The sequence below is a fragment of the Parambassis ranga genome, chromosome 1 (genome assembly GCF_900634625.1).
Source record: "Parambassis ranga chromosome 1, fParRan2.1, whole genome shotgun sequence".
Lineage (NCBI taxonomy): Eukaryota > Metazoa > Chordata > Actinopteri > Ambassidae > Parambassis > Parambassis ranga.
The window spans coordinates 24,876,854-24,899,399 of NC_041022.1; the positions used below are offsets into that span (position 1 = coordinate 24,876,854).

The 22,546-nt window shown below is 40.3% G+C and overlaps 1 protein-coding gene across 1 annotated transcript in view; it reads right to left on the bottom strand.

Annotated features, from left to right (window-relative positions):
- Positions 1-734: 734 nt before the first annotated feature.
- The window catches only part of vegfc (vascular endothelial growth factor c), a 48,529-nt gene continuing 26,717 nt past the window's right edge, over positions 735-22,546 (bottom strand). The window contains exons 4-7 of the mRNA XM_028411386.1: positions 16,272-16,411; positions 12,204-12,346; positions 4,737-5,058; positions 735-1,078 (exon numbers count right to left, since the gene is read on the bottom strand). Of these exons, the coding sequence (XP_028267187.1) occupies positions 970-1,078; positions 4,737-5,058; positions 12,204-12,346; positions 16,272-16,411 (714 nt within the window). The 3' untranslated portion in view covers positions 735-969. The remainder of the gene's footprint in view (positions 1,079-4,736; positions 5,059-12,203; positions 12,347-16,271; positions 16,412-22,546) is intronic.

Genomic DNA, 22,546 nt, shown 5'->3' on the forward strand with positions numbered 1-22,546 from the left:
CAACATTTTAACTGCAAATTACAGCTATAACCTCTGGGTTAATCCCCACATGTTTATATGTTATTAGCTTAGCTAACTGTATTCATAGTTTGTTAACATTTTTTGTTCTCTTGGCATGAAATGTGAGTTGTTTTTCTCTTTGGCCCGGTCATAACATTAGTTTCTTGAAAAAAAAAAACAATTCTATATTTAAAGTCAGACTTCTGAATTAAAAAAATAACAAAATAAAACAAAACAACAAAACAAATCCAAATTTTGAGGAAAAACGTTGAGTGCTGAGAAAAAAAATGTCTGAATTATGAAAAAAATAAAAAAATAAAAAATCTGAATTAAAAGTCTGAATCCTAAGAAAGTTAAAAAGTTAAGTTAAAAAATATACAGTCTATTACTTAACATTGAACCTCAGCATTTTTCATTCTAAATAAGATTGTTTGGTAACTTGGTACAACATCCACAAAAATGTTCTTGATAACATCAAAATTAAATGTCCAACATCAGGTATACTTTATTTTACACATATACTTTACACGATACAAAAATATTTATCACAGTGTATTTTCTTGAAAAATACTGAAATTGCAATAGACAGACTGAAAAATAACATTTAATAAATTATATAATCAATATCTGACATAAAAATACTGAGACATATTTATTTAAAAAAAAACTCCAAATATTTTAAAACAAATTATTTTGACAATATTTTAAAACAAGTGTCGAGTGTTGACTCTCTTTCTTTCAGCTCTTATTTAGGCCTCCTCACAGTGGAATCAGTGCATTTCTCACCTTCAAATCATCAGTTTCCCATATCTGCACTCCAAGTTTCCCCATGTTCATCAGGGTCCACACACTTAGCTGCCACCACAGCTGACGGGGATACTCATGACCAGCAGGTCTACGGGGATGTGGGAGATGACTGTAATCTGTTCGTTAGCATTTTTGTTAGCATTTCATGAGCTTAGGTGGAGTTTAGTCCAACCTCCTCCAGTGGGAAGGAACACAGCGACACACCTCCTCACTGAAGAAGAACCCTGGTTCACATCTTCGCCTTCTTACATCACAGGGGGGCCTGAGACAACTGCAAAAAACAAAAAAAAAGGATTTAGCTGTGAGTGCAGGTTAACTATAGGTATGTAGAGATTTTGCTATTTGTGACAAAAGTGGATAAAAAACACAGTTTGAGTCTCTAAGCCTCTGTGTCACTTTTCTGGTTGACTAGGTGGTTGACTAGGTGTGCACATCAGTGAGGACCTCATTCTACACATTCTACAGGGGCATCATAGAGAGTGCCCTGGCTGGCTCCATCACCACCTGGTACAGCAGTTGCTCTGCTGCAGACCACAAGTAGCTTGGATTAGTGGTGAAGACAGCAGAGCGCATCACCGGCTGCCACCTCCCCTCCCTCCCTGCAAACCATCTTCAACTCACGTTGCCTCAAGAAAGCTCAGAAAATCATCAGGGACAGCCACAGACTGTTTTCATTGCTGCTGTCTGGTAGCAGGGACGTGCAGAGACCTTTGGACGGGCAGGTGCTCAAAGTGAAAATAGGGCACACGGAGCATGAATTTGAAACACCATTTAGGACGTATAATACTTACGTATATTTTATGATGACAAACACAAAACAAACTGACAAGAACAGTTCCGTCAACCAAGATTATTATAACAAAACAGGTTTACATCTGTTACTTTCTACCTCTGTGCCACCATGACTATAGGCCTAACCACAAAAACCACATTTCTGTTTCACTGTATTCCCAATGAGGCCATCAGCTGGACTGTCAGATTTTGGAAACTTCACAGAACAGATCAGATTAAACAGATTAGAAACAGATTACTCAAAGCCTCCAAAAAAGCTGCACAACAGGTAACTTAGTTCACCATGAATCTGTGCTGATGTGTCTGCTTGTGTTGATCAGCACACACAAGCAGTTCACATGAAGTGACTGAAACACAAAGAGAGAGGGCATGTCGTGGATCATGTGACCGACCAACGTAGATCTAAGTTATTATTATATCATTCCATTTACTATTTTGGACCACACAGACAGACTGTCTGACTGACACAATTACAATATAAAATAAATAATAATAATAATAATAATAATACAATTCACTTTGACAAAAAGGCACTTTGGATGCCAGCTGCTACAAAACTAACTAACTAACTAACAAAAAGAAATTGTGATAAGTAATGTAATGTTCTTCAACACTAACACTGTATTACCCAGCTCATGCTGTAGCAGGGAGCCAATAGACAAGAGGCAGCTGGACTTGTCTGTGTTCCTTGAAGGCATTTTGCAGATCATCAGTCCTCTTCATCAATTCAGGGGATTGAATTGATGAAACTGGGGGATTCAGGTTTTCCTGAATCCTGGTGACTATCCAGCTCTTGATATGAATGATATTAATCACCCTTTCTACCCCAAGCCTCTTTTTTAAGGCATCAGCTTGAAAATGGCATGCCCAAAATGAATAGTGTATATCTCAGCAACCACAAGGTGTATTTGAATACTTTTGGTGTCATAATAAAGGGAACACTGCTCTGACACATCTGCTCAGATGTGTAAGTATTAATTTGTATGCCTCTGGCTCTTTGTAAATTAAGATGACACTAAGCAGAAATGAAAAAAAAAATTCTCGTCTGTTGAAAATTTACATTTTACAATGCATATCTCCTTACAAATGATGTAGATGAAGCAATCTAGCTATCTCAATCTGTAGCTAAGCTTGTGGACATTATGTCTGCCAAGTTTGTATTTCATTCTAATTAAGGGAAACAAAATTACAGAGGGTTTAGTCCAACCTATGTAGACATAATGGTTGAACTCTAACCCTCAACTACTGTAACACCCTCCAAATGAGCCTTCTAAACTACACCAGCTTGTGTGGTGGAACAATGTCTGGTACTACCACCCCTACACAGAAGCAGACTAATTTCTTTTTGTAGATCAGTGACAGTGGAAGCAGCCTTCTATAGGACTCTCTCCTTCCACATCACTTTGACTAACTTAAACCTATTTATTTCTTGCCTTTATATGGAAGGTCCAGTTTCATTTTGTATGTCACTTCAGATAAGTGACTTGCTGATCGAATTATTGTAACATAAATGTACATCCCAGATAGTACTGTGTCACTACAAGCCAGGAAAATGAATTAAATAAGTGTAATTTCTTGTACTGTCTGGAAAACACCTTAAGACATTGTAACATTAGTCTTCACCTTGTCTATCGCAGCTTCCACATCTTCCAGTACAGATGAATACTCCAGCATGGTCCCCATGGAAATCAAAAGACTTCCTAAAACTACCTCTACTTAATCAACTCCAACAATGACGCATGCCTTCACAGGGTATCATGTAGTGATTGACGGAATATTTTGTTGTGGTTACTTAAAGTGAAGCGGTGCTGAAATATATAGCAGAGTTCACGTGGACTCACACACTCTCTCTTTCAAACATGGTCACATACTCACTCAAGTGCCAACTTCCAGACACTAGATTCCTACCGTTACGTTCTACTCATAAATCACTCTAAAGCGGGGGTCACAAAGGGTAAAGACTGGACGGGATGGATTGATGTTTGTGAGCATGTGTGTGTGTGTTTCCTTCTGTTCAAGGAGAGGAAATTGTTAAGTGACAGCTAAGAGAAGTCATTAGCACAGTGGGGTCTTGTATTACACCCTGGGTTTACCGCAGAAACCACCTACTGCTGCCAGAATGCTGTTGTTGTCCTGGTGGCCTGTGCTTTAAGATGATGCAACTAGTTAAACACTGAAACTTTACCTGTGGAATTTTTCCCTGGAATCAAATTAGCTCAAATTCAATACCAACACGTGTGGCTTAAAAGGATTAAATGTATATTTGGCAAAGTTTTGGTAAATCAACCCCCTAACCTCCATGTCTGATAGTTTTTGACTCATCAATCCTCCAAAGTACAAAGTCCAAAGGAAATACATTCCTCCAAAGTTTCAGGGTTAATAAAGTGTGAAAAAGCCTTAATATTCTTTGGGATTAGCAGTGGCTTCACTCTTTCCCACAGAGGCCAAATCCCAATGTCCCAATCCCTACGCTCATGGGGTCATAAACACTGACTGCTAACAAACAAATATTCCAGCAATACTTGTTCGAATGTCTTCTTTTGTGACAACCTGAAGTTTCATTGCTTCCGGAAGAAATTTGGTGGGCCTGTTATCCTAGCAAAGTTCTTTACTTTTCTCCCAAACAAATAGGGAGGATGCTGAGCTAACACTACACCCAATCCAGGGGTTCCATCCTTTATAGGATGCATTTGTAGACTGTCACAGCCTTGTCTCTATGACTCCTGTTTGAAGGATCATTCAGATATGACCAATTAACCTTCTTTTACATGTCAACAAAGCATGCAGCAGGTGGATCCCTCATAGCCCAACATATCCCAGGAGTCACTGCGCAGAAGCAGGAAACCTTCCACAGACTTGTTGGACCATTTAACAACCGCTGCAAACTTCAAGGCGGACTATACCTCTGTACTGCGCTGCCCCTAAGCTTGTTGCTGGGGCCCCCTTTTCCTTGTCATGCTCTCCAGCTAAGCTAAGCTTAGCCAGCTAGCCGTGACATGGCTATACTTTGTTTAACCAACCAGAAGATTAGTGATCTTACAAGTCTAGACAAATCAGACAGTTTTGTTTCCAGATGAGTTACAGCTGCTAGACAAATTAAGCTAAGCTTAGCTAGCCAGGAAAAGCCCACTCCTTACCTGCATGTGGCTTGGTGAAACCTCCTTCCTTTTAGGAAACACTTATTTGGCGTCTCGTTACACTCACAGGAACACTTTGTCTTGTTGAGCGGCTGGTGCCTTGGGCAAGTCTTGCTACAGGTGCACTGGCAAGTCTCCCTGTCGAAGATGTGGTTCGGCGGGCAGGATGGTGCTGGAGGCGAGCTGCAAACGCATTGGCAGGTTTTGCGGTCCAGGTGTCGGTTAGGGCCACAGTGCGCTTGGTCCCTGTGCCGACACACACACTGACAGCTTTCCACATCCAGTTCCTTATCAGGGCCACACACATCTGCTGAGAAGATGTCTGTAGAGAGACACACACAGGTGGATATGGTCATGTTAAGCTGTCTAATCTAATCTGATGTTAATGCATTATGTCTCATTCAAGCACAGTCCAATGAACAATTCCCAACATGAGCCAATGTTGCTGTAAGTATTTTTCTAAGGTTGCGCAACTTCATATAACAACAATGTGAATGCCAGTTATTTGACAAAACTGACAAAATTTGAAGCTGAGACATTTCCAAAATGTCCTGGTGATGTTCTCTCTGTCCTCTGGGAGAACATAGATGGTTCTATTTTAGTACTGGCATACTGTTTTTTTCAGCTAAAAAACACCTGGAGAGACGGAGAGTGGGGAATGACCAGACTTTTCCATACACACACTGTATTTGCGTTCATTTGCAGACCTCCACACGCACACACAGCCCACTGCTACCACATGCAACTGGCCTGAGTCATGAGCTTACACAACTACAAATGCACAAATCCTTATCACAGATGTACCCTCGTTTATCCCAATAGAGAAAATTCAAACTGATGCAGCAACACACAAATAAAAGTGAATCACAAAAATATGCATAAAATGGCTCCACTGAACCAAGTCAAGCTGCACTTTACAATTATGTTGATCTAGCCTGATATAATATAAGGAGTAAAGAGAACTTCTTTGGTTTCTGAAAGCCTGCATGCCTTTCAATTGGCCCATTTAAATAAAGCTGTAACGTATACTGAAAACTGTGCTAATTATTGCTTAACAGATTGTCGTATTTCTGCTTTTAAAGTGTTAGCGTTGAGGGAAACTAGCCTGTGCCCTAGGCCACTTCAAAGTGGTGTTACTTAAAGTGACAGAGCCAGTTCTCTCTGCACTAGCTAGAATCTAGCTACATATAGTATTGTGTGTGCAGGTTTAAAAGTATTAGATGATGACAACCAGACTAAGACTGAAGAGAACAAGTGAGGAGCCTGTTGTATTATAGGACAGTGTACCAAAGGGTTTAATTGTCTCCTTCTTACTTCTTCTCTTGCTATTGTCTAAAAATGGTAAGGTTTAAATTAATTTTTAAAAATAAACAAACTTGCAAGTGAGATCACAGTGACCAAATCCTGATCAGTTTATCATTGTCCAGACATTTGCAACATTTTTAAAAAATATTTCCCTATGGGAGGGGTTGTCGAAGTTTTTACATCCATCCATCCAGTTTCAAACACCTATCCAGTGCCGGGATGCGGGGGCAGCAGTCTAAGCAGGGACGCAGCAGACTTCCCTCTCACCGGACACTTCTTTGCGCTCTTCTGGGGGAATCCCGAGGTGTTCCCAGGCCAGCCGAGAGACATAGTCTCTCCACCGCGTCCTGGGTCCCCCCTGGGGTCTCCTCCCGGTGGGACATGCCCGGAACACCTCCCCAGGGAGGCGTCCAGGAGGCATCCGAAACAAATGCCCGAGCCACCTCAGCTGACTCCTCTTAATGTGAAGGAGCAGCGGCTCGACTCCGAGCATCTCTCAAGTGACCGAGCTCCTCACCCTATCTCTAAGGGAGCGCCCAGCCATCCTTCGAAGGAAACTCATTTCGGCCGCTTGTATTCATTTTTACAACCATGTGAAAAGATTTGGCCTCTCACCATTATGACATATAACATTTTAAAATACAGCACTGTAGGTCTGCCCTATTTTCGAAATAAAAACATTTATTTATTGTTGACTTTTCTTGTGATAGCAACAAAACAAGGTGCAGCACTAAAACCGACACAGACTCTTTTACACAACTCTAATACACACAAGTTATGTTGGATCTAACTTTTGTAGCCACTAGCACTTGTATTCATTGTCTGTTCAGTTTCTGTTCAAAGATCACTGCTCCTCACCTCACTTCTTTTCTTCAGTTCCCTTTTGAAGCCATAATTGTAACATTTTATCACCTGCTTACACTATCACCACTCAGTTTGTACCTTCAGTGAAAGTAGCCAATGCAAATTTGCAGTATTTTTAACCCAAAACATTATAGGGAAGGCAAAACTTTTAAATCCCATTTCAATTATATCATGGTTGTTTTTGATAGTATTTTATGTTTAAAAAGAATGTTGGGGGATTCACACATACTACTACATACCACTAGGAGGAGTACCAGAGGCTCTGCTTGCTCATAGTCAAAGCAGAAAACTGCTGATATGTATGCGTGTCTAATGACAATGGATTGTAGGGCTCAAATTATATTATTATATAATACAAATTATTAATTTGAGGAACCAAATTATATTTACAGACATTTAAATATATAGAAATGCATTTACTAAGTATTATTTTTTTTCTGAACAACTACTACATTTTAGGCACATAACAACAACGTAACACCTCTTGCTTCTTCTGGATCCATGAACATTAACTTTTCCACATGCTACAATGTGTATTACCCAGAAGCCTTTGGGACCTGTAATGGAAGATTCTTTTAAAAAACACCACTCTTTTTTTTAAAACAAATTGGAAACCATAAGGTGCTGTGATGTGGGTGGAGAATAGGGGTGTCATATTCAAGGAGTGGTTTGCACAGTCATGTACCAAAGACATGAAACATGCAGAATCACCCGGTACTGATGCATTGTGGCTAGCTGACGAACTCACTTTTGAGTACACACACACATACAGTACGGTCATTCATCTTACTCTCCTTGTGCAAAATCCATGTGTCTTGGTCACCCGCTGCGTTAAGGTAATTTCAAGCCTTGTCAGACTTGTCAGCACATTTTTGGGGAGGTCTGCCACATAACATTATCTATGTAATATTTCCTAATATTAGGGTCTGTCTGCTGGACTAACACCACGGTTTGTCAAGCCAGCATTGTTGCCAAATTTCTGTTTTATGTCCTAATTCTTTGAGGGGTGACTTTGGGGTCTTTCTCCGCTCCTTAAACTGGATTCCTGGTAATACCAGAATTGATGATTATATTTTGATATATCTAAAATGTCAGCAAATGTGCATACTTTCAGCGAATGGAGGATGATATATGAGTAGAAGGTTGTAGAGGCTGTGGGGAATGGATGGATGGAAGGTTAAAGTGTCAGTAGTTTATGTTTTTTAAAATCTTGGCTAAATTTATGACTGAATGTAGTTATTTAACCTTGCAACTTCATAATCCTTTCCTGATTCTTCAACTGGAACAAAATACTGAAGGTCATGTAGACAGTGTCAGCATGGAACATGGCTTTTCTTGTAGTAGTAGTACAGTACGTGTGAGTGCTCCTGTGTTATATAGCCTACAGGCAGGCCATGTTATAGCCTCCCTTATGCTTTATAAGTTCTCAAAATAAAAATGTGACTTTATAAGATCACTTAGGTTATTTCCTTGTATTCTATGAAAATTTGGTTGGAAAAGAACATACAGTAAATGAGCAGGAGTTAGAAATAATTATTTTATTTAAAATGATGAATGGGTTTATCAAACTTGTCTTTCTTCAAAAAAGGCAATCTTTTATAGGCTAGCTCAGTCTCTGAGGTAATCTGACGAGATTTAACCCAATGCTTCCTGGAACATTCCTACAAGATGGCTTGGCTTGATGGGCTCTGGAAGCTCGATAGGGTTCAGATCCAGAGACTGACTGCCCATTAAGCAGTGCAGGAAGTGTGGTGGTGTGTTTTGGTCATTGTCCTGTTGTAGAAGGAAAATATCTTCTGATATGTTTCGTTATTACTAATACTATGTTCCTAAAGTCCTGAGTGACATTGTTCTGATATTTCTATGATGTGATGATACATCTGGAAAGCCCAGACTGTTTGGAAAAAAACTGCATCTATAGCTGGCTCTGGAAATAACCAATATCAGAGCCTAACAAAACAATGGTGTACCCCCACAGATGCACTAGTGTGGGAGGGTCTGGTTTCTTTCCTCCTTAAGCTTCCAGCACTTCCTGTTTCAGTGAACAATGGCGACTGAAAGAGCATTGCTTGTGGTTTTTTTGGAGTGTCCTTATCGTCCATAATCACGTCAGTAGCCAATAACAAGTTTGCATATAGTGCGTAGTCCGAACTAGCGGAAATTTGTTGATAAACAGCCAACCAATCCCAGCGCTTGTGGTCTCAACAGGTAGTTACAACCTTTTGGAGGTGCACGTAAAGCCAACATGTAGGGCTCTGCTGCTACCACAGTCAAAGCTGCACCTGGTTATGATGTATGTCCTCATGAATATGTGCAAACTCAGTATTACACCCAGGCACAACACCTAGAAAGTTAGAAAAAGCCCAAAGGTGGTATTAGACTAAAGCTTCAGACTGACCACAAACAGAAAATAATCTTCTTCCAAATCGGCCGCTCAGACTTTTGTTGTCGTTTTGTGAAACAAATATCTCCTGCTTTCCTTCATGGATAATTTGTTCTGACCCTGTTAAACATACTTTGTTGTTAGTGTATATTTGTATGCGTCAGTATCTGTGGAATCTGCCACTCTAAGGTCTCCACATTCTTCTCTTTCTCATATGTTTACACTGAGCCCAAAGAGTGTTATCGTAGCCAAACACACACACACACACGCAGGAACTCACAAACACACACATACATACAGACTCTTAACAAACACACTGCAGTCATAAATACTCCTCCAGAGCACACATGCACATTCCCCTGTCACAAACACTTACACAGAGAAAGACTGCTTTGCTAACAGTGTGTGTTTGTTTGGCTGTGCGGTATGTATGTGTTACTACAGGTCATCGTGTAGACAACAAGACGCGCTGATTGGTTGGTGTGCAGTGTTGTTTGTTTGGGGTTCAGCCAGCACAGAAGAAGCAGCTGTTCAGTCTACTGTGATATCAAAACTGGGAGGAAACACAGTGGCCAGCTGTGTGGCGCTGACTTATCTAAAAATGTATTTCATATTATGCTGATTGTCTTGGGTCGCTACTGGTGATGAACTTCTTCACACTATGACCCTACATGTTCCTTTTTCTTCTTCATGCTTTCAGATGTATAATATCAAGATAATTTCATTAATCTTTTTTAAGTTTTTGAAGTTTGCATGTCCTTCAATCATAGACCCCATTCACACTGGGGAAAATCAATCCAGCTAGAGTATTGAATCAAGATAGCCTTTAAGCTGCAAATGTTCAGACCTATTTTTAAATCTGGCTATCACACACGCAAATTCAGACCTGAGCCACATTTGAGCCAATCTGGATAGATCCACCTCTGAGAGGTGGATTGAAATCAATCCAGATATATCCAGATTCGAGTTGTTCAGACTCAGAAAAAAACTTTCTGGATATATCCAGATACAGCCGAAATCCTGCTCTAGCTGGATTGATTTCCCCAGTGTGACATAGGCCCCATTCACACTGTGGAAATCAATCCGGTTAGAGTGGGTTTCGGCCCATATCTGGATATTACATATTTTTTCTGAGTGTGAACACCGCGAATTCGGCTATATCCAGCTTGATTTCAATCCACCTCTAGGAGCTGGATCTAGCCAGATTGGCTCAAATGTGGCTCAGGTCTGAATGCAAATGCTAGCAAATCCGGCTAGCGACGTGATACTTCACGTTCACAGGGACAGTGTCCGGGTCGCGTACAAAAGCCGTATGTAAACAACCATCGAACAACTTTGCCCTGAGGCTGATGGCTACAAAGGAATAAACTGCTTTTTAAACTGAAAAAAAAAAACAGACGGAACGAGCGACACGGATGGAAAAAAAAATGCACAACCCATGCACACATGCGGTCCTACCGCAGCCTGAACACACTCTGTATGTCCAATAACCGGAAGGTCGGCGGTTCGACCCCAGCTCCTCCCTAGTCATTGTTGTGTGTCCTTGGGCAAGGCACTTTACCCGCATTGCCTCCAGTGCACTCACTGGTGTATGGATGCGTATGAATGAATCGGCGGTGGTCGGAGAGGCCGTAGGCGCACCTTGGCAGCCACGTCTCCGTCAGTCTCCCCCTGGGGAGCTGTGGCTACCACTGGTAGCTTACCACTGCCACTGTGTGAATGTGGTGTGAAAGAATAATGCATCTCAATGTAAGCGCTTTGAGTGCCTGCCCAACAGAGCAGAAAAGCGCAATATAAGACCAATGCATTATTATTATTGTATATTACGAGGCGCCACCTAGCGGTTTGGAGAACCGTAAACAAGCCGGGTTAGGCCGGATTGAGCACGGACACCCAGATTTAAAAATAGGTCTGAACCTATTCAGCTTAAAGGCTATTTGGACAAGTAAAAACATTAGCAGGACCTCCTTTAGAACAGTCACATTAAGATGTTACCTGTCCAGAAACATAAACATGCTGTCTGAATGTGTTGTCGCTCCTCATAGCACACATACATAGACGCATGTCCAGGAGTTAAAAGCAAGTACTTCATGTGAGCTGCGTATTCACAACAAGCACAAATGAAAATGCTGATTATTACGCGGCAGTCTCCTAGTTTGATCCATTCTGGGACTATATTCTGACGGAGCACTGCTACATGCGCACAGAGATCACGCAGCACCTGAAAACACACACCGTCAACATACCAGCAGCCTGCTGAGGAAGTTACAACAGACAGCGCGTCGCTTGACATAGTTTTCTCTGTGTATATGTGTGTTTGGGCGGAACTGAGCGAGCATGTAGAGACAGAAACGGCACGCCAAGCAGAGGGTGCCACTCGTCGTAGTATCTTCAAAAAAATCTAAAACTAAAATACTGCCAGGGCGATTAATTGACAACTAATTTAAATTTAATTCTTAACGACAATTAATCTAAAGTCGATTAACTCTTTACATCCCTAGTGTGGATACAACCAGTTGTAGGCACCAACACACAGGGCATTTCAAAGGCCTGGAAATATTGACTTCTTTTACTTTATGTTGAATAAGATGCTAAAAAAAGTCATCAGATTAAAATGCAGCTAGTGCTATGCAGCAGCTCAATTCATTATGTTGTTTCCTCATTTTCATACAGCTTCCAATAGCTCTGCCATTCACTCTTTTATTACTGCAGACCTGACTTTTTGGGGGGCTGAGGACAATTTCCCTGCTATTACCCCTACTGCTTATCAGCAGCTGTAATTGCTGTTTTTCTTCCTTTTTCTAGCTTGCTTTGGGAAAATTTAACAAACCCAGCTTACTCTGCAGTGTTTACTGAGCAAAAATAAGCGGAGACAAAAAACAAACCTCTTAGTGTGTAAATATGAGCACACTCACCGTGTTGCTGCTGAGAGGGCCTTGGCGGGGGCAGTGGTGGAGGTGGAGGGTTGAGCTGTGAATTGGCAGACATGCCAGTGCACCGACACTGCCTGTTACTCCATGTCTGACCAGGAGGACATGTCCTGTTGGCTATAGGACACCTTTAGTGAAGAGACAGAAAGATGTAATATACCCTGTTAACCATCACATACCCAGATGCTGGCAATGCTGTTTGCAATTAAAACCCAGTTAGGTAGGTTTATAGGAAATGACACTACAGAAGAGGATTAGGGCCAAAAAGCAAAAAAACTAATAAAAAAAAAACAAAAAAAAAGGTTCTGACTTGAAGAGATGAAAGTTGGGAATGTAATTTGAGATCAGAATTTTCAGAAAAAAGAATTCTCTATCTATATTGTCCAAAGTAATATTTTGGGTTCTCTGCACTGCACAAGTAAATGAATGCAAAGCTTTTCTGCACTTTGTTTGGTCTCTGGGAGACCAGCTGGAGGTTCCTATGGTAACTACTCACATTTGCCTTCGTATTATATATTATATGTTTGTAACACTCAAATATGGTTTCTCATTTTTAGTTCTATTCTCTCTATGCTGGACAGATGAAAAAAAAATAAATCCTCTCTTCTTATCTGATCTAAAGGGGAAGAATCTGAGCACTTTTTAATTGGTCTAAATATGGGATTGCTCAGATGTTTATGCGTGTGTGTGAGACAGAAAGAGAGAGAGAGAGAGAGCCGGTGCAGCTCACATAAAAAAAAAAAAAGAATTTCCCCTCAGGATAAAAAAAGTAATTCTGATTCTGATTCTGATAATCTGACATATGATAAGCCAGTTGAAGGATTGTAGACAAATAAACCATTGACCAAAAGAGGATTTCTTGGGTCAGCTTCTGTCACACAGTCAGGAAGAAGATGGAAGTATCAAAGACTTAGCTCCCACGAAATATGTCTGAGATCCCATCTTTTATTAATGCAACTGTGTATGGGCATGTTTTACAGTCTCTCATCTGAACCAGTACGAGCTTTCCTTTTTTTCATGTCTCAGAACTGCTCTGAGTGACACAGTGCTGTCGTAATGGTACGGGACAAATACAATACATACAATACATGTTCAGACTTATATTTATACCTGCATTACAAATGTCACATTTTTCCTTCTGCACCTATGTTTAGTTTTATGCTGTAAATAATGTTTATACTGTTTAATTTTTACCGTTAGGGATATATTTAGTTTGCTTGAGTGCCTGAATTTTGCTGCTGCAATGGTAAAATTGCCCAGCTTGGGATAAATAAAGTATTTCCATTCTATTCTATTCTATTCTAAGAACAAGTAGGGCGGCCCAAGTCGGGACCATTCGTGTGCCATTTCAATATTAAATAGATCAAATATGATTTAGAATAGTTAGATTAAAAAGTGAAAGCAGTGTTAAAGTGAAAGATCTTGGTGGATAATAGATTTGGCAGATATGACACATGGTTATGTTTTATGTGCCCCCCCCCCCTTTTTTTGTAGGCAAGAATATTTTTAAATCTTTGCCTAACAATACACACATGAGTTAATGTACCGTGAATTTGGCTTTAATTGTATTATTTTCATGAGCTGCGGTCCAATTGATGTATTTTATCCACTGGATTCTCTCTGCTGTTCTGGTGCCTGACTTCCTTCCAGCTTCTGGTTGGTGCACTTGATGCATTTTGGGCCCCATAGGGGGCGCACCCCTCTGAGTTTGGAAACCACTAGTTTATGCCAACAGAAAATATGATCGATAGTGAAAGGTGGTGGTGCTTGTGTGTGTGTATTTACTAATATTCTTATAATATTTACTAATTATCCTGCAGTTGTTTACAGTGTACTGTAATGTTACAGAATTTTTTTGGAATCTGAACTACTTTTTTTTATAAAAATGTTTTACAGTTCAGCCATAATGTTCAGTGGGTTTAAAACAGAACCCTGGGGACAAAGAGAGGGGCAGACAGGATGTTTGCAGACGGACAAGTTGTTTGAAAGAGTCTGGTGATGAAAAGAGATGCTGTGGTTTCTCAGCGGTGTACATACACAGACAGACATACACAGCGGTGGCCGTGGGGGGGTGACAGGAAAGAGAAAGAGAAAGAGACAGGGCAAGACTTTGGCCTAATGTGAACCATACATGTGCTTCACGCATGTGTGTGTTATGATGATTTGTAGGTGTGAAAACCTTTCCCTTTCCAGCTAAATCCATGTTGAACTTCTGTGTGCATGTGTTTGGGATAAAAACAGGCTTTTCGTTTTTCCAGTGTTCATATTGGCAGCGCACACATTTACAGTTCCATTGTTACTGATGGTTGCTTCCTGTCCTGTGTGTGTGTGTGTACAGTGTACAGGGGGTATTATTTAACTTCACAGTGCCATAAAATGTGTGCATGTTCCTGTGTGCATGAGGCATGCTGTGATTTATGGTCGACTGACAGTCAGGTTCCCATGAGGAAGTAGTTCATAATGTATTTCTTGGCTTGTGTCCTCCTAAAACAAAGCGATGGTGTGTTTAATCGACATCCAAAAAACTGGATTCTGGCAGCTCAGATACTTTAACACAAACAAATATATTTAGTATGGGATGCTATTTACCTTGCCTATTTTAGTCCATCGATGCAGCCAAGGAGTGGAGATGAGTCCAGTTTGATAACCTTAGCATTATGTGGAGCTTTTAATGGTGATGTGGTCCTGCTGGCTTCACTGACTTTGATTTTTAGCATGTTTGAGGTTTTTTAAGGCCATGAAGCTCCTAGAATGGTGGATGTATTGTTTAAAGCTGCTACAGAAAATGACTCTTAGACAGAATAGGACCTGCCCACAACCATGCCCACCCCAAGTGTGTGGGAAGCAGACTTTACTGGCAGTTGGTAAAAAAAGTAAGATACAGATATTGCATCTATTACTAGCTTATATAGCTGCAGAAAGCAACCCAAGTGTATTAGTGCATAACTATAGAATATATAGCAGAAATATGTTCATTTCTTGTGGTGTATAGTTGCACCTGTTCTACTGCTCCTTAAGCAGCTCAGTGCATTTCTGCATGTAGACATGGTGAAGACAACCTGCTGAAGTTCAAAGAACATCTCTGCAGCAGATGTGTTGCAGCTGCAAAGAGCTCACCTGGTGCTACTCCTATCAGCTAAGAGCAGCGAACCGACACCACAGTTCACACAGACTCATCAACATTTAACAGAAGACTGGAAAAACAGGTCTGATGATTCTTCATTTCTGCTGCCATACTCAGATGGTGAGCTCAGAATTTAGTGTAAACAACATGAATGCATGTTGTGTGGGCTATATTTAGTGTACACACAGTTTCTCACCATACACATTACTGACCAGAGGAAGTGACATGATGGCTTACATGGTTAAATGGGCACCTCATAAACCCAATCCATGCAGCAGTTGTTAAAAATCATCTGTGCTCACGTATGCAATATCTGGCCAGCATGCTGCTAGTTATACTGTATATCTGCTAAGACATGGGCTCTCCTGAGGAAGACATTGTACTACATTAGAAAGAGAAGAAGCTTCTCTGCATGCTCCACTCTTCTTCTTGAACAACATGATGGACGGCGGACACATCCTGGTGTGCATGAAATCCTAATAGATCTTTCTAGAAGAAGCCCTGCTGTGTATATGCGTGCGTGTCTGTGTCAGATACACAATGACCTGTTCAATATGGAATGTGCACTTATATGTACCATAGACCTTCATAATGAATGTAAACCTGTGGGAGGCAGTGGAGACTGTTTGGATGTGTGCGTAAGTGGAATGTAACCTGTGCTAATAATCCTGATATGATCTGCTATACCATGACTGAAAAAAAATAGAATGCTATACAAACCTGAATCATATTATATAGCGTTATTGTTCTGTGCGGATGTTTTCTAACATAACACATTTTTGCTACTGTGAGTGTATATGTGTGTTAATGACACATAGTGGTATTTGACAATGCACACACACACACAGGTTAAAGTTAAGGTAAATGTTAAAAGAAGCCAAGTAAGTATGATTCAGTCTACAGAAAATAAAAAAAAAAGTTATTCTTACTCTGGCAGGGCTCTTCTGATGATGCTGTGGACTTGTTTGTAGATGTCCAGCTTGGACAGACAGCTACACTGGGTGTGGTTGGCCACACTGATGGTTACTGGCTTGGTGCCTTGGGTGATTGGCACCGTAATCTCAAACAGCTGCACAAAAGAGATACACAAAGAGAGACTCAACAAAGTTGCCAAGGGATTAACAGCACAAAGCAATAACTACACATTTAAATATAAAAAAGAGCTTTAAGAATTAAACTATAATTGTGTCCCATACTAACTTGCAGTTAAGCTAATATTTAATGCCGTCTCTTAAGTGCTAAATATAAGAATTAGAACATTTGTAGCGGCACCTGTGGCCATTAGGTGAACTGCACTTAGAATCTTGTGCTTGCACTCCAAGCAAACAATTTGATACAGTTGTTTGCAATTGCAACTTTTACAACTGGTAAACGGATTAATTTTCATTTTAATTGTAGGGTTTTCAACCTTTCAGATGTGAAACCCATTCTAGAACTCCTTCTGTCCTTTTTTTATCGGCTTAAACTTCATATTGACATAATAAAGGTAGTTCATCATAAGAGGCCAGTATTTCACACATCCTTCAACAAGAGCCCTTCATCTTCTAATTGGCCCTGACACCCTGGATCATCCAAACACTGAAACACTGAACTGCACACAATGACTAAGAATGTGAAGCATTGCCACTTGAAGAACAAAAGCAGTAATCTGCAGTTGCACTTGGCTGTCAGGTTGCACTGATGAAGGTGCTTATACAAGGCTGTACAGAATAGAACCATGAGAGCCACTTGGATCTTTCAGTCAGGGATGTTCAGCTTGAATAATAACTAATTAGTCTCAATGGCTCCTATTCAAGTCTCTTAAACAGCTTAAACTGTCTCTCTGCATCTCATCCTAATGAGCATATCATTAAAGCTGACCTCACCATGGTTACAGAACCACAAGGAGAGCTCGTTAAAAATCACAGTGACTACCAGAGGGGGTTTTAAAGTTCACCTGCAGCCAGTGTGAAAATACAAGTAGTGTTTTTTATGTCCTATATTTGGCTCCTGATGGCTGCTTTACTATTTATTGAATACATTGGTTCATTTCTATGGTTCAGATCCATTGCTTATGGTGGCTAATGGTGTGAACTTCATATAAATGCTATTTGCACTGCACCTCTCTGCTCCTTGTAATGCCAGGTTCAAGTAGTAGTCTTTGCAGTAACCTTTGGTTATTGTGGAATTCACAGTGTGAACAGAGGATGTTGACATGTGTCTGCTGCTAGCATTCCAGGACATCACATACAGAACATGGTCAGAATGGTTTGAAACATGTGAAGCCAAACATGTCCATGTGAAGCCAAAAGTGCATCTGTTTGTTATTTCTTTATGTTCCTTTTAATCTTTATAACTTACCAAAGGCTGCTGCGCTTACACCTAACTGAATACACAAGTACTCTTTCAAACAGCCATCACACCAACCTACAACCTGACCCTGATTTTTAAAACCTAACCCTAACCAGTTAGGTTTTAATGCCTAAAGCCCTGTGATGAGTAGAAAATGAAATGGTGAAAACCATCCACAGCACCTACTACCTCCGAACATGAACTTGTGTAACTTTATACCCTAAAAAAATAGTGCTACTGAACAACCACACAAATTGTCAGTGTGCACAAAAAATGTGTTAGTATAATAACACATAATCAAAACACAATACAAAATGTAATACGGTGTACGTGATCTGAGCATTGTTCAGTTCCTGTTGTTCTGGTATCTTTTTCTTGAGATCTTGAGATCTTTTTCCTTGGCCCTGTCCAAATATTTAACACCATTGTGCTCCTCAATTGCATGTTCTTACATGTTGACTGTAGGGTGTACTTCCACACTTACATCTGTAAGTGCACTTTCAACTAATTTACACCTAAAGGCTGTGTTCTGGCCATTGTGCGTATTGTGCTTGTATGGTGCTTGTATCATGGGTTATCGTTAGTTGTAATTTGCAATTGTTATTTGTGAATGATCTTTCTTAGTTGGACTTCCTCTTTTGAGTAGTTTTATTACCTTGTGTATGTTGTTCAGCTCTACTTTCTGTCCTTGTCCAAACCCTCCACCTGTGATTGGCTGTCCTGCCTTCGTTTTTCCCACCTAAACTAAAACTACACAAATTGGTTCCTGAGGGGGTACCATCATATGTCATATGACACTGACCATATGTCCACCATAACAAGATGGACATGACTGTGAAGCACTGACATAACCTCTTCATATTTGATGTTTTTTGTGACCACACATCAACTTTTAACCTTAAAGTAACAGTGCACCATTTCTTGTGATAATATATTATCTATGGTGTGCAAAACTGCACAGAAAAGAACTGTATATTTTACACAGATATCTACATGTGTTATTTCATGGTTTTAGATACTATTCATATTGCTCTACAATGCAGAAACATTAGAAAAAAAAGAAAAGAAAAATCATTGAATGAGTGGGTGTGTCCACACTTTTAACTGGTGCTGTATTTCCATGGTCTTCTTCCTAATCTCGTCTGAACTTCCTGGTAGCATTGTGTGCTGCTGGGTGAGGCGTTTTAGCCAACTTCCCACAGCTAGGTTTAATTTAAATGATGTTTCAAGTGAACAGTGCCGGCAGTAATCAGGCCTTGGTCAGTCCGGTCAAGCATTCTGTTTTTTTGTTTGTGTGTGTGTGTGTGTCCAGGATCCAGTTGGTGTTCAGTTACATTTTTGAAATAAAAATATGACCTTGTGGATGGCAATGTCTGTACATATGTAGACTTGTGATCACAATCTGTGTGCATCAGTCAAAAGGCAGAAAAAAAGCATGGAAGTCTTAAGAATTGTAGTTCCACCTAGGGCCACTTGAGATGGGCTCCAAACGTGTATCACTTCCATGGATCTCAATGTTGAAATGTCTAACTTTACAGCAGAAATAAACATTTACAACCTAGTACAAAACAGTTTTGGTCTCTGTTGATAAATGAAGTTTTTTAAGACAACTGTATGGCTGTAAATAGCTATTTTGATTGTGTCTTTGCGTCCTCACCTCCTTCATAACAGCCTGGTATGCTGCTGCTACTGTTAAGGATTAAAGCAGACTGCCCTCCCTGAAGGACTCCCACCCCCTTCAGCAACAAAATAATTAAGCTTGCTGATGATACAACGATGGTGGGACTCATCTGTGGGATGAGTCTGCATACCGGGATGATGTGAACAGGGGGGGCTGATGTTGTCTGAGTGACAGAAAATAACCCATCACCACCAAGACTTAGGACCTGGTCATAGACATTAGGGAGGGAAAAAATGGCCATTCAGCCTGTTTTTTTAACGGTGAAAACAAGGCAGACTTCAGGTTTCTGGGTGTCAAAATAAAGGACAGCAAACATCAGAGAAGTGGTTAAGAAAGCACAGCAAAGGCTCTACCTTCTGTGGGTCCTCAGGAAGCCTGACATCATGCAAAAAAATACTGGTGTGCTTCTACCACAGCTCCATACAGAGCACACTGACTTACTGCGGTTATCTGTGTGCGGTTTGCCACTGCACATTTCATTGCCAAATGGCCATTATTTGGTGGCAACTAATGGTCACGATGCTGGAAAGTAAGACAGCAACTGATATTACCACTGTTGGGCTGCTTATAGCATATGTGAGGGAAAGCAGCCAACAACAGAAATAATACAACCCGTCCGTCACAAAGTGAAGATAGAAATAAAACAGGTTGGTAAAGAAGAAAAACACATCACAGCACAGGTGTTGAGCTGCTGAGAAATGCTAAACAGACATAAACACTTAAAGATACTTAGAGTCAATCATACAGTAAATTATATCCAGCTTAGCACAACTTGCCCAGCCTCTCAAAGCCTGCCAGCTGCTTCAAAGCAGCGCCAAAGCAAATCATCACACTGCACCTTTCAGGATGACAAACCAGCCACAGAATACCTCCTAACAGAAACAGACACATTTGACTCCTCACCTTTCCTCACGTCCTTTTTCAGACAAATTATTTTAATAACATTCAGAAAGTCATTACAATTCAGGTACTAAAAAATGTCTACGTAGCCAGCCATAATTTGAATGACGTAGTATAGAGCATGTGGAAATCTAGCCAGCAGTCTGAGATTTCAGCCAAAAACAGCAGAAAAAAAAAATCGTGTTGCAACTGAAACCACAAAAAGACTTTCAGCATCAACCTTTAACCTCCTTTTTTCTTACCTCCAGTGGATGATGGCATACATTGAAAACTGAAACACTGTCAATTTTCTGACTTTAAAGATGTTTTTTTTTTCTAGTTGTTCATTCTTCAGTATTATTTTAAACACAGCGGCAGGTTTCAACAGCAGCTAGTAAGCCACCAGGCCATCAACAAATAAGCATAGATAAACTATGCTGTACCTTTATTTGTGGCTACATGAAACTTATAGTATTTCACACAGCAGATAGTGAACCTAGTTATCTACAACCTTTCCAGGTTTGAGCCGGGGTTTTTGTTTTGTAGTTTTGGTTTTGTTTTGGTTTTTGGTTATGTATTTTGCTCTACTTCCTGTTTGGCTTTGTACTTCCTGTTTTGTTTTAGTGTCACTGACTCTCCTCTCATTTCAGGTGTCTTGAGTAACAGTTTCTTTTTTAGACCAAGAGGAAAAAAATATGGAATCCCTCAATTCCAAGGAAAAAATTATGGAATCATGAAAAACAAACAAACAAAAAAACACTTTTGTAGGTTGGAGCCTTGGCATGAACCATTTTCTTCAACTTCCACCATAGATTTTCAATTAGATTGAGATCCGGACAATTTGCAGGCCATGACATTGACCTTATGTGTCTTTCGTCAAGAAATGTTTCAACAATTTTTGCTGTATGACAAGATGCATTATCACCTTGAAAAATGATCTCATCATCCCCAAACATCCTTTCAATTGAAAGAAAAGTGTCCAAAATGTCAAACTTGCATTTATTGAAGATGTAATGACAGCCATCTCCCCAATGCCTTTAGCTGACATGCAGCCCCATATCATCAATGACTGAGGAAATGTGCGTGTTTCCTTTAGTTGTCTTCATAACTCTCATTGGAACGGCACCAAACAAAAGTTCCAGCATCATCACCTTGTCCAATGCAGATACACGATTCATCACTGAATATGACTTTCATCCAGTCATCCACAGTCCAAGATGGCTTCGTCTTAGCCCACTGTGACCTTGTTTATTTCTGTTTAAGTGTTAATGATGGTTTTCATTTACCGCAGCTTTTCTGTATGTAAATCTCATTTCCTTTGGGCGATTTCTCACAGTTCGGTCACAGACGTTGACTCCAGTTTCTTCCCATTTGTTCCTCATTTGTTTTGTTGTGCATGTCTGTGATCTGCCTTTTTTCTAAAAAATTAAACAACTGAATGAACATCCTCCAAGACTGGTGATTCCATAATTCTTGCCAGGGGTTGTAGTCTGTGTCTCCCCTTCACTCAGTACCAGTTCGTCTTGTGATGTCTTGTGATGCATGTGGGTTTGTCTCCACGTCCAAGCATGACCTCGGATCGTGTTCTCCTGGTCCTCATTAATGTCATATTAAGATCCTGTTTTGCTTTTTGCTTGCAGCCTTGTTTTTGTACCTTGCCTTGCTAAGCCACGTTTTTGGGATTCCACACTGTGTGTGATTTTTTGTTAAGAGATTTTGGACTCTGGCCCTCCTGGCCTACAATTGAAGACTGCTTTGCTTTTTAAACCGCTCTGTGTCACCGCATCTGTGTCCTCCTCCTGCACAAACCCTGACACAACCATGTTTAAAAGTTAGCAATCCCTCATTTATTTGTGTAAATACAATCAAATCATCTGCAGTACTGTCCTAACATTATTCAAATACAGCTTCAAACATTTTTTTCACTGTGCCTTTATTTATTTAGCAAAAATGAAGCAATACTCTGTCCCCTCTTCCTGCTTTTATATCATGCTTAAATGTAAAAGAAATGAAAGGTCTAATGTGTCAGTATTATGTGCAAAGCATTGTCTACATTACACAATGACTACAGACACTCTCTTAATGTGTTTTGGCTGCAGTGTACTTCCTGTGCGTATTGAACTCACTGGAACAGTTCATCTAACAAAAGCACCATCAGCACCCCTGCTGCCAGCTCATTCAATTAACACTTATAGGAAATAAATAACCCAGATTAGCTGAAACAATAAGCCATCACACTCTGTATGAGCCAGTCCATTAACAACAGCTATCTGGAAATGAGCTAACTAGATAAGGGAATATTCTTTTTCCTCT